General features: G+C 40.2%; 1 protein-coding gene across 5 annotated transcripts in view; it reads left to right on the top strand.

Moving 5' to 3' along the window:
• LOC133621855 (voltage-dependent P/Q-type calcium channel subunit alpha-1A-like) overlaps positions 1-18603 on the top strand; it is a 267315-nt gene that overhangs the window by 118421 nt on the left and 130291 nt on the right. For 3 of the 5 annotated variants that reach the window (XM_061984255.2, XM_061984253.1, XM_061984252.1), the window contains 8 exons: positions 1984-2104; positions 4911-4978; positions 5215-5321; positions 7268-7421; positions 14412-15016; positions 16003-16292; positions 16358-16490; positions 16568-16697. In XM_061984255.2, the coding sequence (XP_061840239.1) occupies positions 1984-2104; positions 4911-4978; positions 5215-5321; positions 7268-7421; positions 14412-15016; positions 16003-16292; positions 16358-16490; positions 16568-16697 (1608 nt within the window). The remainder of the gene's footprint in view (positions 1-1983; positions 2105-4910; positions 4979-5214; positions 5322-7267; positions 7422-14411; positions 15017-16002; positions 16293-16357; positions 16491-16567; positions 16698-18603) is intronic. The other 2 variants (XM_061984254.2, XM_072916087.1) reach the window with 1 other exon arrangement.

Below are 18603 nucleotides of genomic sequence, written 5' to 3'. Positions count from 1 at the left end.
AGCCACCATTTTTTTCAAGGTAGTCCCTCCCCTTTCCCCTTGATGGCGCACTCACCATTTTGACTCCAACGAGTACTGACGGTGTACTGCATCGGATTGTACTTCTCGGTTACAGTGCGCACTTAGAAGAGGAAGGGCCTCATCTACTAAGATCCAAATAGCAGGCGCTACACAGCATGTGCAATCTATAAAATAGCGTGTACTATTAGTCGCCGTGTTGTGTGTGATCTACTAAGACTGTGTGTACAATTGATAAGTAATCCAGACCGCCTTGTTTAAATCAAATAAATGTGTTACTTGCTGTCACCATGGAGACACTCATTTACTACACATTCATGTTATCATGCTCCTCCTACCTGTGGTGTTTTGTTATGTTTGCAAACATGCAGCAGACAAATATAATACAGACCGCTTTTTTACGGGCATTTTAGAAGCGAGTCTGCATTGCATTTACAATGGAACCCAATTTTTAAGCGGCGCTGAATTCCGCATGTAAGAACATGCATATTGCAGGAAGTTTATTTTAAATATATGCCAAAGCAAACGTCATTAAAACGCATACTTGCCAATCCTCCCGAATTTTCCGGGAGACTCCCGAATTTCAGTGCCTCTCCCGAAAATCTCCCGGGACAACCATTCTCCCGAATTTCTCCCGATTTCCAGCCGGACTTAAGGCACGCCCCCTCCAGGTCCGTGCGGACCTGAGTGAGGACAGCCTGTCGTCACGTCCGCTTGGCCAACCAAAAAGTAACCACAGAACACTATACCGTATAGTGTTCTGTGGTTACTTTTTGGTTGGCCAATGGTTTACGTTGTATTGCGCACCCTGATGGCAAGTGTGGGAGTCGGTTCTGAAGTATGAAGTAAAGAGACGTAATTTTGCCACCTCGCCTGGTTATTGACTCCAACCCAGAATATTACACTGCCCATACCTACGCTCCTTCAAAGGCTGTGCTACTAGCTGCAAAGCATTGCACTTTCAAATACAACAATGAGTAGAGGAGTGTTATGTGTGTATATGGGTAAATTGAAATTCAAGTATTTATTTTATTTATATGTGTATATATATATATATATATATATATATATATATATATATATATATATATATATATATATATATATATATATATAGCTAGAATTCACTGAAAGTCAAGTATTTATTTTATTTATATATATATATATATATATATATATAAAATACATATGAATATATATATATATATATATATATATATATATATATATATATAGCTAGAATTCACTGAAAGTCAAGTATTTATTTTATTTATATATATATATACAGGTATATATATATATATATATATATATATATAGTATTTCTTATATATATATATATATATATATATATATATATATATATATATATATAAGAAATACTTACATTTCAGTGAATTCTAGCTATATATATACTCCTCCCCCCTTAACCCCCCCCCCACCTCAAACCCCCCCCCAATCTCCCGAATTTGGAGGTCTCAAGGTTGGCAAGTATGTTAAAACGTTTAGTTATCCAGCAGCTAAAAAGTTATAAAATGATATTGCTGAATATGTCTAACAGTTGTATCTACTATATGTTGACAAACATACGTAGGATAGAGCTGCAGTGCGATCGACTCCTTTCTCAGCTATTTCTGCACAACTGCCAGTTTGCGCGGCCTTTCTGGACGCGCTAAATATTACCGCAAAACAGTTTCAGTCTCGATAGATCACGCTGCGTGTGCTAAATGAGTATGTTTGCCTTGTCTCCTCGTATTGTGGGCGTTCTGATGACCAGCACATGTTCTGCATATTCATTAAGACACACGCTAAATAGATTGCCTTCCTTATTTTGCTCACTTAAAAGACACCATCCTCTGCTCACAAGTTTAGTAGGTCAGCCTCAGATCAGGCCTACAGTGTAGCTATTGATGTTTGAATGATTGTTACCCGTGTAGTGAATCCACTTGGGTTTCCTTTGCGTAGATCCTGACGGGAGAGGACTGGAACGTGGTGATGTACGACGGCATCGAGTCCCAGGGCGGGGTCAACGACAAGGGGATGGTGTTCTCCATTTTCTTCATCGTACTCACCCTCTTTGGCAACTGTATCCTTGCAAATGTGCGCATGCACCCACACCAACCAGTCTGCAGCCGACCCCTGCAAATAGGTGAAAAACAGGGACGCCCCCAAAAAAGATATTATAGTGACTCGTCAAGTGCGTACCTGAAAAATAAATACAAAATACGTATTTGACATTCAGACCCAATTGTCTTGAGCTTTACATTTGTGTTGAATTTAGTTGTTATTTGTGGGAAACAATTGTCATACTATCGTATTTTCCAGACTATAGAGCACACCGGTACATAAACTCACTAATTTTGATCGGACTAAAAAATATTTTTACGTATAAGGGACAAGGGGTAGTAAAATGGATGGATGGATATTAGCCTCACCGGACTATAAGCCGCAGATATATACGTTGTGAAACGAATGCATTTACACAGTACGATTCTGTAAATGTTTATTTACATACCTTTATTGCTTCCAAACGGTGTCTGTAACACGGCAGTAAAACGGCTGATCGAACAAAACACTATCTGCGCAAGCTAGCTCTCCGATCAGCTAAACGGACTCAATAACTCCACAGTGACGTTTTGGTGAATTCACAGAGGAATTTGTGAAACTGAAACAATACAAAAAAAATCCCATTTTAAGTTAATAATACTAACACAGACACTTGTAAACATGTTAGCTTACTGGCTAATGCTAACAACACTAGCTTGATTACATTACGATAGCGAGTACAAATATGCATGAAAACACTGGCATCCAGTGTTATCAAAAGGTATTGATTTTGAATCGAGAATCGATTCTGAATCGAATCGTTACCCCTAAGAGTCGAATCGAATCGTGTGGTGCCCAAAGATCCACAGCCCTAGTATCAATAACACTAATAATATAAATATGAGTTAAATATTAGTTGTTTAATGTTTTTGAAATAAACATTTCATAAATTTTTTACTCTTTTAAAAAAATCGATTTTTATGACTCGATTTAGAATCTGAATAAATAAAAATTGCGATACCCCTAATATTTGTGGTGAGTAACAATATCAACACAATGTTTAAATTCCTTTGTTATTGTATCTTAAAAAAAAACTCCCATCTACTTCTATTGTAAAAATCGAATTAATTGTGATTTGTAACTATTCTCAATTGGTTAAAAATGTTTTATTTATTTATTTATTTAATCTTTCCTGTTCAGCCACTCAACTTCTTTTGTTGCCTTATTTGTATTTGACTTTATTAAATGTTTGGCTAGAATTTTATTCAACAAAACCATTTTTAAAAAAGTAATATAGACATTTATTAGAGCTGTTTATCTATTTTATGGAGGTTTGTAGTTAATCATAGAACTGGTATCCAGTGTTATCAAAAAGTATTGATTTTGAATCGAGAATTGGTTTGAATCGAGAATCGATTCTGAATCGAATCGTTACCCCTAAGAATCTAATCGAATCGTGTGGTGCCCAAAGATCCACAGCCCTAGTATCAATAACACTAATAATATAAATATGAGTTGTTTAATGTTTTTAAATAAACATTTCAAATTTTTTTTACTCATTTAAAAAAATCGATTCTCGAAAAATTATGACTCGATTTAAAATATGAATAAATAAAAATTGCGATACCCCTAATATTTGTGGTGAGTAACAATATCAACACAATGTTTAAATTCCTTTAATATTCTATCTAAAAAAAAAACTCCTATCTACTACTCTTTTAAATCCTTTGTTTGGGGATGCAAAACAATAACATATAACCCCATTATTTATTATTTAGTTTTTGCTTTTTAAATTATATCTCAATTCTGCTGGAATTTAAATTTTCCCGAGGGAACTCTCCTGAAGGAATCAATAAAGTACTATCTATCTATCTATCTATCTATCTATCTATCTATCTATCTATCTATAGATTTTTTAGTAATAATAGATTTTATTTGTAAAAAGCACTTTACATTGAGTAAACAACCTCAAAGTGCTACAATACATTAAAAAAAAAAAAAATAAAAAGATCATTTAAAAAAAAAAAAACTAGAACAGACAAATAGCTAAAACTAGTATGCATACATCTAAAAAAAAAAAAAAAAGGCTTTTTTAAAAAGAAGGGTTTTTAAGCCTTTTTTAAAAGCATCCACAGTCTGTGGTGCCCTCAGGTGGTCAGGGAGAGCATTCCACAGTCTATCTATCTATCTATCCATCTATCTATCTATCTATCTATCTATCCATCTATCTATCTTAAAAATAAAATTAATCATGATTTCTAACTTTACTTTGGTTAGAAAAAATTAAAATTGTATTTAATTTTATTTATTTATTTCCATCCATCCATCCATTTTCTACCGCTTATTCCCTTCGGGGTTGCGGGGGGCACTGGAGCCTATCTCAGCTACAATCGGGCGGAAGGCGGTGTACACCTTGGACAAGTCGCCACCTCGTCGCAGGGCTATTTATTTATTTATTTTTTAAATTTTTTCTGTCCAGCCACCAGTGTGGATACTTCTCTTGTTGCCTTATTAGTATTTGACTTCATTAAATGTTTGGGTAGAATTTTATTCAACAAAACCAGTTTTCGTTGAAGTAATTGAATAATTTATCAGAGCTGTTTGTCTATTTCATGGAGGAACTTGCAGCCAATGTTATTAAAAAAAGAATTAATTTCGAATCGAGAATCGAATCGTGTGATGCCCAAAGATTCACAGCACCAATGAATACCCTATTTGAAGGATTTGTCTTTTTTTTTGTTTACCAAAAATCCACAAGTTTGTGAGGACGAAAATGCTGAATGGTGAATATGCGAGGCTCCTCTGTATATGTCACTGTCCTTGTTACTTAACTTCCTGCACCACAGACACGCTGCTCAACGTCTTCTTGGCTATCGCTGTGGACAACCTGGCCAACGCCCAGGAGCTCACCAAGGTACAGGAAGTCCACCTGATTGGCTTTTGCTCTTATTTGAAGGTTTTCACTGCTTTTAGCGTTCAGCTCGCTAATGAAATATAACATGTTGTCGCCTAGTGTAAACATGAGCCCATGTTAGGTTTCAATATGTCGATAACTTATTGGGACCTGAAAGATTTGGAAAACACCAACGTCGCAGATGATCGAGAGACGCACCAAAGGACCTGAGAAAAGTTTCTCCTCTCCTCTGTCAGGACGAGGAGGAGCAAGAGGAGGCGGCCAATCAGAAGACGGCGCTGCAGAAAGCTAAGGAAGTGGCCGAGGTCAGCCCGCTGTCAGCCGCCAACCTGTCCATCGCGGCGTGAGTACACGCTACGCAAAGTATCTGAACAGAGCACTTCTATGGAGGTTCATTTGTCTTAATTATGAATTTATGTAACTGAATTTTTCAGCGTTTGAATTTTTTAATTTTACACAAAAAATGTTACACTTCATTTTTTTACACAGATTTTTTTTTTACAGTAGAATTTTTATACTGAATTTTTTTAAATGGATTTTTGCACACTGAATTTTAAAACATACATTTTTTTTCAATGAAATTATCAGCAATATTTGATGTAAAAAAATCAATTCAAACGCAAATAAATTCAGTGTCAAAAAAAAAGTTTCGTAATGAAGACACAAATTAAGCTCCATACACATCCTTCTATACAGTACATGCTACTCAAAGTATCTGAACAGAGTACATCTACGGAGGCTCATTTGTGTCTTTTATTACGAAAGCTGTTTTTTGACACTGAATTTATGTAACTGAATTTTATGCGTCGGAATTTTTGAAAATTACACTGAATTTTTATACACTGATTATTTTACACTGAATTTTATTTATTTGAATTTTTATACACTGAATTTCTTTACACTGTTTTTTTTACACAGAAATTTTTTTTTACACTAAATTTTTTATACTAAATTTTTATATACTTATTTTTTTTACACTGACTTTTTTAACACTGATTTTTTTTTACAGTAGAATTTTTATACTGAATTTTTTTAAATGGATTTTTGCACACTGAATTTTAAAACATACATTTTTTTTCAATGAAATTATCAGCAATATTTGATGTAAAAAAAGAAATAAAAAAAATCAATTCAAACACAAATAAATTCAGTGTCAAAAAAAAGTTTCGTAATGAAGACACAAATTAAGCTCCATACACATCCTTCTATACAGTACATGCTACTCAAAGTATCTGAACAGAGTACATCAATGGAGGCTCATTTGTGTCTTTAATTTCAAAAGCTGTTTTTTAACACTGAATTTATGTAACTGAATTTTATGCGTCGGAATTTTTGAAAATTACACAGAATTTTTATACACTGATTATTTTACACTGAATTTTATTTATTTGAATTTTTATACACTGAATTTCTTTACACTGTTTTTTTTACACAGAATTTTTTTTTTACACTAAATTTTTTATACTGAATTTTGATATACTTATTTTTTTTACACTGACTTTTTTAACACTGATTTTTTTTACAGTAGAATTTTTATACTGAATTTTTTTAAATGGATTTTTGCACACTGAATTTTAAAACATACTTTTTTTTTCAATAAAATTATCAGCAATATTTGATGTAAAAAAAGAAATAAAAAAAATCAATTCAAACACAAATAAATTCAGTGTCAAAAAAAAGTTTCGTAATGAAGACACAAATTAAGCTCCATACACATCCTTCTATACAGTACATGCTACTCAAAGTATCTGAACAGAGTACATCTATGGAGGCTCATTTGTGTCTTTAATTTCTAAAGCTGTTTTTTGACACTGAATTTATGTAACTGAATTTTATGCGTCGGAATTTTTGAAAATTACACTGAATTTTATTTATTTGAATTTTTATACACTGAATTTCTTTACACTGGTTTTTTTACACTAAATGTTTTATACTGAATTTTGATATACTTATTTTTTTTACACTGACTTTTTTAACACTGATTTTTTTTTTTTACACTGAATTTTATTTATTTGAATTTTTATACACTGAATTTCTTTACACTGTTTTTTTTACACGGAATTTTTTTACACTAAAATTTTTACACTGATTTTTTTACACTGATTATTTTACACTGAATTTTTTTATACAGATTTGTTTTTACACTGACATTTTTTAAAACTGATTTTTTTACACTGAATTTTTCTACACTAAAATTTTTACACTGAATTTTAAAACACTGAATTTATTTTCAATGAAATTGTCAGTATAATTTGATGTAAAAAAAAAAATCCTGTTCCGCCCGTCTAGCAGGGAGCAGCAGAAGAACCACGTCAAAGGTGGCAAGTCGGTGTGGGAGCAGCGAACCAGCGAGATCCGCCGGCAGAATCTGATGACGAGCCGCGAGGCGCTCTACAACGAGCTGGAGCAGGAGGACTGGAAGGTGGGGGAGGAGGGAGAGGAGGTGAGGCCCCGCCCCCTTGAAAGGGTCATACATATATACATATATATGCAGTCTACTCCTGATATATATGGTGGATGCCTGTCATTTTCATTCGCCCTTAAAGGGACGCTATCACCCACTCATTGCTGCTTTTGGCCCCGCTAATTACGACGATGTTCTGATTTATTGATCAGGTTTTTCACAGACGCCGGCTGTAACGTCCCTTTAAGGCGCCGCCGCTAGAGCGTCAGCGTGCTTGCATCGCGTTATTGACGCGGGGGCCGCGCACACCCGTCCGGAGCGGCAACCCAGCCGAGGAGGACGAGTGTGCGGGGCCGATCAGGAGTCGACTGGATATGACTCGGCGAACCTCGCTTTCGGACGTTTTGGCGGCTCTGCCGAGACTTGCCCCGATGTGTGGTTCGCCGACTGCTGTATATCTGTGACTTGATTGGGCGGGGGCCGGGAGGAGGCGGGTCAAAGGTTTTATTTGCTTGCAACACACCTCATCATGCGCATGACCTTCAAGCAGGAAATAAGACATCTTTTCCTAACTCCTACTCATTCACACTTTTTAAATTGTTTTTATTGTTGATGCTCACTGAGAAGTGAACCCAAATGACCTTACAGTTGATACACGTGATGCTATCAGCTGATGTCACTTATGGATGATCCGTATCGAAATTGGGAGCATAAAACACCCAGATCAGAACACCCAAATGAGCTATCCATCTTAACTTAAGGCCCAAGCTGTTTGTTTACATGCTTTTTATATTTCTCTTTGCTATTTGGGCTTATTGGACCCTAATTAGAATAAAAACTAAGAATCATCTTTTGATATGATGTACTTAGTCCATAAGTACACAAACGTGTACTTCATGTTTAGTGACATGCTAATTCTTATTTTTACACTTTTTTCCCCCCAAATTCCATTGTATGTTATACTCTTCTGACACCACCAGATGGCAGTACAAGTGTCCACTTTAGTGGCCATAAGACCCCAATTCAGTAGTGTACACAATTTTGGAAATAAGAGCTAAAAGGTGCTGTCCACGCATGTGGCCACTAAGCCTTTAGAGCATGGGTGTCAAACTCTGGCCCACTTGGCCCTTGAGGTGATATCAAATTAACACTAGAGCTGGCCCGCCGATTATATACAGCGGCGGTGCCGTGGTAACACCGCATTCACCGCTAATTCTCATACTTGCCAACCCTCCCGGGAGACTCCCAAATTTCAGCGCCCCTCCCGAAAATCGTCACGTCCGCTTTTCAGCCAGTCCAACGAGTGCTGGCCCAGTCACATAATATGTGCGGCTTCTGCACGCACACACAAGTAAATGCAACGCATACTTGATCAACAGCGATACAGGTTACACTGAGGGTGGCCGTATAAACAACTTTAACACTGTTACAAATATGCGCCACACTGTGAACCCACACCAAACAAGAATGACAAACACATTTCAGGAGAACATCCGCACCGTAACACAACAGGACAAATACCCAGAATCCTTTGCAGCACTAACTCTTCCGGGACGCTACAAGGTGTGTGTGTGGGTTTGGTGGTAGCGGGGGGTGTATTTTGTAGCGTCCCGGAAGAGTTAGGACTGCAAAGGGTTCTGGGTATTTGTTCTGTTGTGTTTATGTTGTGTTACGGTGCGGATGTTCTCCCGAAATGTGTTTGTCATTCTTGTTTGGTGTGGATTCACAGTGTGGCGTATATTTCTAACAGTGTTAAAGTTGTTTATACGGCCACCCTCAGTGTAACCTGTATCGCTGCTGATCATGCATGCTTGCATTCACTTGTGTGTGCGTACAGAAGCCGCACATATCTTGTGACTGGGCCGGCACGTTGTTAGAATGGATGAAAAGCGGACGTGACGACAGCTCGTAGAGGACGTTAAAGGCAGTGCCTTTAAGGCACGCCCCCAAGACTGTGGTCCGGGTGGACTACGAGATATAATGACTGATGAACACCTTCGTTCCATAATGAAGGTTGCCTCAGCTCAAAGCCTGAGCCCCGACATTAATGAACTAGCATCCAAGAAAAGACGCCATGTATCTGGCTTGGGCACATCAGATTAGATCAGTGTGTTGCAAACTGAGCAGTTTAAAGTCCTGAATGGTTGATTTATTCATTGTTATTTTATTTTCAAATGTATTAGCCTGTGGAAAAAGTTAATGTTGATATTTACCTCAGAAGGCTGCAAATAGAAAAGAGGCATTACATTTTTATTTAAATTGTATTTGACATGCCATTGATATTTTTTTATTATTATTTGAAACTCGATTTTGCATGTCACTATAAAGTTTTGCTTGTTCAATATTCAATGCAAAACTTGTTTGGGTCCCTATTAAAAGGTTAATTTGTTCAACCTTGGCCCGCGTCTTTGTTCAGTTTTAAATTTTGGCCCACTCTGTATTTGAGTTTGACACCCCTGCTTTGGAGTTTCTTAATTCCACTTGTCCGAAAGTGGGTCGCAGGCGCAGCAGCCTAAGCAGGGAAGCCCCAGACGTCCCTCTCTCCAGCTGGTTCGTCCAGCTCTTCCCGGGGGATTTCTGTGAACTGCAAATTAGAAATAACTTTTCACCGTAGCAAACCTACGCACAAGCACTTGGGAAGGCATCAAAGGCGATTCTCTTTAAGTCATTTTCTTTATTTTTCTTTCTTTATTTAAAGATCCTGGGCTCGGGATCTTTCTGTGTGGAGTTTGCATGTTCTCCCCATGACTGTGTGGGTTTCCTCCGGGTACTCCAGCTTCCTCCCACCTCCAAAGACATGCACCTGGGGATAGGTTGATTGCCAACACTAAAATGGTCCCTAGTGTGTGAATGTGAGTGTGAATGTTGTCTGTCTATCTGTTTTGGCCCTGTGATGAGGTGTACCCCGCCTTCCGCCCGAATGCAGCTGGGATAGGCTCCGCGACCCCGAACGGGACAAGCGGTAGAAAATGGATGGATATATATATTTGACAGGGATAGTACAATTAAACATTGCTACCCACAGGTAACCAATGTCAAAGTACATAAGACTGGTTAGGCTTTAAAAAAAAAAGTTGAGAAAGGTGAGGACAAGACTAGGGATGTCCCGATCCAGGTTTTTGCACTTCCGATCCGATACCGATACTGACCGATACTGGCCTATCCGAGCATGTATTAAAGTTTAAAGTTATTTAGCCTACTTAGTTGTCAGAATCATGTTGAAAAGGGTTTTAGTACTCTTGATAACAACTAGCCAGCTGAATTAGGGGAGTTTGAATAATACACAATGGTTGGTAACAAGAAACTGACCTGTTTATTCAAGGATAAACACAAAATAGACACAATTATACATGACAAACAGAAATGGCATCATTGAAACTAGGGCTGGGCGATATGGCCTTTTTTTAATATTGCGATATTTTAAGGCCATATTGCGATACACAATATATATCTTGATATTTTGCCTTAGCCTTGAATGAACACTTGATGCATATACGGTAATCACAGCAGTATGATGATTCTATGTGTTTTGATTGATTGATTGAGACTTTTATTAGTAGGTTGCACAGTGAAGTACATATTCCGTACAATTGACCACTCAATGGTAACACCCCAATAAGTTTTTCAACTTGTTTAAGTCGGGGTCCACTTAAACTGATTCATGATGCAGATATATACTATCAGATATATACTATCATCATAATACAGTCATCACACAAGATAATCACATTGATTTATTTATAATCCGGGGTGTGGAGGGGGGCGCCGGATGTAAGTGTCAAAAAGACAGCCAAAAGAGTTTGATATGAGAATAAATCTAAAGTTAAAATATAGGGTAGAAATGCACCCATTTGCAGGAAATGTAGTCTTGATTTTCAAAATGTTCTTTCAAGGCTTGCATGTCTACATTAAAACATTCTTCTTCATACTGCATTAGTATGTGCTACTTTTAAACTTTCATGCAGAGAAGGAAATCACAACTAAAAAAATCACTAATTTTTTCATACGGTGTTGATGTGGAAATTTTTGCCTCGGCATTTTGATGGTGTGGACGTGTGGCACCGAACGGAGATAAGCGTCTCGACAGACGTTACAATATTTGAACAATGATGACGAAAACTGTTTTCTCTGTCGTGTCCGTGTGTCGAAAATTGTTATGCGCTTATTTTTTTATTTGATTTTGTGCGTGGCATGGATTTGCCGTGCGCCGAGGACGTTTGAGCAGGCGCGCACCTTAGCGGCTGCGCTAGCATCACAGCTAACGTTAGCCATGCTGCTACCTCTCTGCTGGGAGAGGGTGTATACGTATGTGACGTATGTCGTGACAGTATGTGACGTGTGACGTGACAGTATGTGACGTGTGTAAGAAGTTGCGCTTGCTGTCTGTGAGAGGGAGACACAGGAAAGAGTGGGAATAGCCTGTAGTTTAATGCCAGCAGCTAAAAGCAACTGCCTGAGAATCCATAGACCTGTGGATGTGTTGAAGGTGTGCTGGAATATGCGGAACGGAAATAGGGAGCAGCAGAAAAGTGGAATGTATTATTTGAATCTGTGCGTTGGAAAACACGGACCGGAGTTTTTTTTTTTAAACTGGATCTGGATCGGCATTTTCCCATGCCTTGCCGATACGCATTTTTTGGCAAATATCGGCGGCCGATCCGATCCAAATATCGGATCGGGACATCCCTAGACAAGACAAGTACAAAATAAAATTACATTAAAAGTAATTGGCCCCATTTGTGCATACCACACCCAGATCCAGTGCTCACACTTATGATTTACCCTAAGCCACTTTTTCAGTTTTGTGTAGAAAAGTTCAATGTCCGACTGTGACTTTAACTCAAAGAGTTCCACAGATGTGAGGCCTTCACTGATAGCGCAGACTGACCCAGAGTCGTCCCGCACCTTTTCACTCGACAGCTCCCACCGACTGCAACGCGAGTCTTAGGGCTGGGCGATATGGCCTTTTATTAATATCTGGATATTTTTAGGCCATGTCACGATACACCATATATGTCTCCATATTTTGCCTTAGCCTTGAATGAACACTTGATGCATATAATCACAGCAGTATGATGATTCTATGTCTCTACATTAAAACATTCTTCTTCATACTGCATTAATATATGCTCATTTTAAACTTTCATGCAGAGAGGGAAACCACAACTAAGTCAATTGACCAAAAGTGTATTTATTAAACAGTTATTAAGCAGTGGCACAAACATTCATGTCATTTCCAAAACAGAAAGTGCAAGATTGTCAGAGACATTTTAAAACAAGCTATGAGTGCACTTTTGTGCATGATGTCACTAAGATGACTTATCAAAACAACACTAAATTAAAGTGTACTATTTGTACATTAATCTGGAGGCACACCACCAGCAGAAATCATAAAAAAATGAAAGTCAGTAGACAATAAAAAGTTGTTGTCTCAATTGTTGGATATGAATTCAAACCATAACCAATCATGCATCACTATAGCTCTTGTCTCAAAGTAGGTGCACTGTCACCACCTGTCACATCTCCCCCTGACTTATTCGGAGTTTTTTGGTTATGCTGCCGTGCATATTGTTTTAGTACTTGTCTTGCTATTTTGGTGGCTTTTCCTGTTTTTTGGTATTTTCCTGGTGCATTTTTATGTCTTCCTTTGAGCGCTATTCCCCGCACCTGCTTTGTTTTAGCAATCAAGAATATTTAAGTTGTTGCTATCTTTTTTTGTGTGGACATTGTTGATTGTCATGTCATGTACGGATGTACTTTGTGGACGCCGTCTTTGCTCCACACGCTGTAAGTCTTTGCTGTCGTCCAGCATTATGTTTTTGTTTACTTTGTAGCCAGTTCAGTTTTAGTTTTGTTTTGCATAGCCTTCCCTAAGCTTCAGTTCCTTTTCTTAGCGGCACTCGCCTTTTGTTTATTTTTGGTTTAAGCATTCGATAGCTTTTGACCTGCACACTGCCTCCCGCTGTCGTCTGCATATTGTGATCACGACAAACCATCGTCGTCATTCCCGACATCTACAGAGCAATTAGTTACCTGCTGCCACCTACTGATATGGAAGAGTATTACACGGTTACTCTGCCGAGCTCTAGACAGTACAGACACCCAACAAGGGCACTTTATTTGCGGATTATAATAACTGGTTTGCAATGAATATTTTTAACCCATTTGGTGTAATTACATAATCTTCCACAGCACACCAGACTGTATCTCGCGGCACACTAGTGTGTGGTTGAAAAACACTGCTTTAGATAAGATGATAAGAGATATTTAAAGTAATGCACACATTTAGTAAGAAAACAAAGTTAAAAAGTAGTGAAATATTCTCCCTCTGCAGCCAAACGGCTGTTCGTGCTTTGACTGACCGATGAAGAGCTTTACTCCACCAATAGAGTGTTTTAAGTCCTGACTTAAGACCCACTTTCATTCCCTGGCTTTTAACACTACGTGAGTCGTGTGGTCCTCTGTGTTTTTAAATTTGTATTTCTATTTATTGTTTTAATTAGTTTTACCCTTTAAAATCGTTTTTAATCATTTTTATTTTATTTATTTTGTTTTTATTCAGTCATTAGTGGAGCTATGGATAGTATTTGAATCTTGTTTTTGATTATTTTGTGCAGCACTTTGGAAACATGTTTGTTGTTTTAATGTGCTATATAAATAAAGTAGTTTGGATTGGATTGAACAGGAAGGTGGTGTCATGTTTCATTGCCTGTTTACTTTTGCCTTGAAAATGGCTGCCTTTGACGCGATGACATGGTTGAAAATATGATTTTATGAGTCTGATTTTACTTGACTGATTTTCAGCATTTTTTTAAGCCCGACGATGAAGGCAGTTTGAAGTCTGCGCTTTGGGCACGAGTCGAAAGGCATCGTCATGCAATGCCACGGATCATGCTGTAGGTTTTTGCACGTGTGCCAGGTCAGAGTTGAAATCGGACTAACAGATGAGAGAGTCCGTTAGTTATTTACGAAACCCGGGTGAAGTTCAATTGAAGATGGATCATCTGACCTTCTCGTCTTCCCTTTCAGGTGTCGTATCCACGAACAGGACGTGGGGACATGAAGACCCACTTGGACCGTCCGCTTGTGGTAAATCCACAGGATAACCGCAACAACAACACCAACAAGACCCCGCCGGGCCAACTGCCTCTGGACTTAGAGTACAGGCGGCAGGATCTCGACCACAGCCACCGCGTGGCCCACCACCATCATCACCGCCACCACCACCATCATCATCACCACCACCAGAAGGCTGCTGGACCTGAGACTCTGGGCCAGGACCAGCCTGGGGTAGAGGGAGCCGACGTGGACCCAGATTCCAACAACCAGGAGGCCCAAGCGGGGGAGGAAAGGCATGGCCACCGGAGCCATCGGGGTCACCGGCACAAGAACCGGGAGGGCAGGGAGGCTTACAGCGTGTCCCCTCGCCACGGCGGCGACGCTGGCGAGGGCAACAACGAGCACCGGCGGACCAGGCAGCACCGCAAGGCCGCCAGGGAGGGGGAGCCGGGCCAGAGGCACAGATCCAAGGGAGCGGAGGGTGAGGGCGAGAAGGAGGAAGACGGGGAGGGTCGGAAGACCAGACGGCATCGTCACGGCAACCAGGAGAGAAGTAGAGGACGTCGCTCCAGAAAGTGAGTAAAAAAAGACTCAACTGTCTTTTTATTCAATTTGTGGTAAAGTCAGCAACATTTAGCAGTCGAGCAGGTAAGGCTTGTGATTGGTTGGATGGTAGCAAGTAAGGCTTGTGATTGGTTGGATGGTAGCAAGTTAGGCTTGTGATTGGTTGGGTGGTAGCAAGTAAGGATTGTGATTGGCTGGATGGTAGCACGTAAGACTTGTGATTGGCTGGGTGGGAGCAAGTAAGGCTTGTGATTGGTTGGGTGGTAGCAAGTAAGGATTCTGATTGGCTGGATGGTAGCACGTAAGGCTTGTGATTGACTGGTGGGAGCAAGTAAGGATTGTGATTGGTTCGATGGTAGCAAGTAAGGCTAGTGATTGGTTATGTAAGGTGGTAGCAAGTAAGGATTGTGATTGGCTGGATGGTTGCAGGTAAGGCTTGTGATTGGCTGGATTGTAGCAGTTAAGGCTTGTGATTGGTTGGATGGTTGCAGGTAAGGCCTGTGATTGGCTGGATGATAAAAGGGAAGGCTTATCATTGGCTGGATTGTAGCAAGTAGGGCTTGTGGTTGGTTGTATGGTAGCAGGCTAGGATTCTGATTGACTGGATGGTTGCAAATAAGGATTCTGATTGACTGGATGGTAGCAGCTTAATCTACGTAAGATTTGTGATTGGTTGGATAATAGCCGGTAAGCCTTGTGGTTGGCTGCATGGTAGCAGGTAACGCTTGTGATTGGTAGGATGGTAGCAGATAAGGCTTGTGATTGGCTGGATGGTAGCATGTAAGGTTTGTGATTGGCTGGATGATAGCAGATAAGGCTTGTAATTGGTAGCATGGTAGCAGATGAGGCTTGTGGTTAGCCCATATGTAGCAGATAAGGCCTGTGATTGGCTGAATGACAGCAGGTAAGGCCTGTGATTGGCTAAATGGTAACAAGTAAAGCTTGTGATATGCTGGATGGTAGCATTAGGGCTCATTATTCCCCTCCGCACCTCCAGGGAGCACCACGGCACAGGGACCAGCCTGTCCACCACGCGGCCCATCCAGCAGCACAACGAGGACCTGGACAACCTGCGCAACAACAGCAGGCTCGCCAGTCGGCCGTACGACCTTCCGCCGGACCACCCCGACAACGTCAACAACCTGCTGAACTGCTGCGATGCCGACACCCACACGCTTCTCCACAGCATGGACAGCCTGATCCTGAGCAGCATGGCCAAGCCCGATTACACCAGCATCGACATGCCCCCTGTCTACCCCTACCCGTCCACCAACGCCATCCTGCAAGGTGAGCCCCTCTGCCCTCTGTCACCTTTCAAGGGCTTCAACGTCTGCGTGTCGCCCCCCCCCCAGTGAACAAGAACGCCAACACGGACCAGAAGAAGAATGAAGAGAAGAAGGAGGACGATGACGACGAGGGAGACGAGGACGGGCCGAAGCCCATGCCTCCGTACAGCTCCTGCTTCATCATGTCTACCACCAACCCGTGAGTCGCCCTCGTCCTGATGTCTTCCTGACCGGGCCTGCTGCTCTTCACTTTGTGGACACCTTTTTGCTCCCCAGGTTCCGGAAGTGCTGCCACTACATCCTGACACTCAAGTACTTTGAGTTCAGCATTTTGTCCGTCATCGCCATGAGCAGCATTGCGCTCGCCGCAGAAGACCCGGTGTCGCCGGATTCACCTCAAAACAACGTGAGAACCTCGGACAATGTGTCCCCACAATGCTAACATACCTTTTTTAAAAAAAAAAAAGGCTTTCCCACTGTTAAAAGTAGGAATGCACGATCATTTACACATACATACTACTTCCTGCTTCTCAAGACCGATAATAGTTGACGCAAATAGCACTCGGAAACTGTTTACAGTAAGCTCCCAAGAAGTTTACGACAGGCACGTGTAGTACAAAAGGAGCGCTTGATTTGTTCACCCTAACCCACCTACAGCGCAGTACGAGTAATCTCGCCTCTTTGGAGCGTTTTGTAAAAATATTGACATGTTTTGTTTTTATTGATATCACTTCCTCATAATGGCACGATAATTATCTGTCCTATTATTTATTGTGCACCCGTAGTTAGGGTTGGGTACCGTTCCCATTTAAATAGATACGGTACCAATAACTGTAACTCTATACCGGTTGTTAGAATAATTGTTTCTAAATTATCACAAAAACTTTGTGTTACATTTGAGGGCCCGGTGAGAAGACAAAAGCTGTCTTTGAAACCTACCAAGAAGAAGGCTCGTAAAACTCCACCGTGTAAGGGGGGAAAGCCACTTGAAGGGTTTTCTGTTTTCTCTCATTTTATGGTAATCAACAGAAAGATATTGTTCTAACCCAAGGACTTCAAAGCGGAGAGATAGCAGGATCTGCCCAATTTCCAGACGACCTCTTTTTGAACTATTTTATGAACCTTTGTCCTTTGGAAGCAGTGGTGGCCATGTGGTCGGGGAGGGTCCAAAATAAAAGAAGGAGGCGTGCAATCTTTTGGCAGAGCGTGCTGAGATACTGTGCAAGGGTACATTGTACAGACGACTCTCCTCAATATTGAGTCCAAATTGAATTCTGTCTCTGTTTAATTCTTTGCCTCTTGTCTTGTTTAATAGATGTCATCAGTGTTTGAACCTGACACCGGTACTCAACCGTACCAATTTTCGGTACTTTTGTTTTTGACGATAAAATCTCATTTTTTATGGCAGGAGATGATCACGCAAGAAGATGTCAGGTTCAAACACTGATGACATCTATTAAACAGACAAGAAGCAAGGAATCATGCAGAGACAGAGTTCAATTTGGCTCAATGAGGAGAGACATTTGGGATTGCACGCTCAGTCACAATCTCCCACCACGCTCTGAGCTAACAGTCCCACGTGCTCCTCTATTTATTTGGGAGGTCCCTGGTTACATCACTGAGGCCGCATCGAAAAGGAGTGGCCACACATTTCATGCAAAGCAGCTTCCAGTACGCACAATACGTGACGGGATGTGCTGGGGGGCCTTGTGACTGCCTTGTCTCTGCTTCGTCTGCGTGCTGTCCGTTGAAGTCCTTGGCTGTTAGTGGGCTAAGACAAACAAAATATCTGCGACGAGGCAACCCCTCATATGCCGTAGCTGATAACAAGTTTTGTCCTTGCACAGACAGAAAAAGTACAGCTTGAGCACAATAGCTAATAACTATAGCAACGGACTTTAAGCATAAGAGTTGTGTGATAACTTACACATAATTATTCTAACAGTATGACATTAGGTGGCGATTACATTTGCAAGTCCAAGTAGTGTATGGTGTGTTGTTTTGGTTTTCGTTGCGCCCTAAAAAGTATTAATACTGTATGTATTGTATTTATTATGCACCAGCGGTTCGATTGTAACGTGCATCTTAGTTGTGGTTTTCATGAACAAATTTGGAGGTGTTTAAATCGCCATGGAAAATCGCTAATGCTAATCAGTAGCATGTCATTAGCACAGTCAATGTATATTGAAAATTGCAACATTACCTAAGAGTAGTTAGTCTGAGACGTCACGGGCCACCCAGGTACCCAAACATGGCACCGTCGGATTTTACGTGAATCGGTAGGACCAGCAAGATTTGGGACCCATCCCTAC

This window comes from Nerophis lumbriciformis, linkage group LG25 (assembly GCF_033978685.3).
Source record: "Nerophis lumbriciformis linkage group LG25, RoL_Nlum_v2.1, whole genome shotgun sequence".
Taxonomy (NCBI): Eukaryota; Metazoa; Chordata; class Actinopteri; order Syngnathiformes; family Syngnathidae; genus Nerophis; species Nerophis lumbriciformis.
The sequence above is the reverse complement of the archived record's forward strand: the minus strand, read 5'-3'. Positions and strand labels throughout refer to the sequence as shown.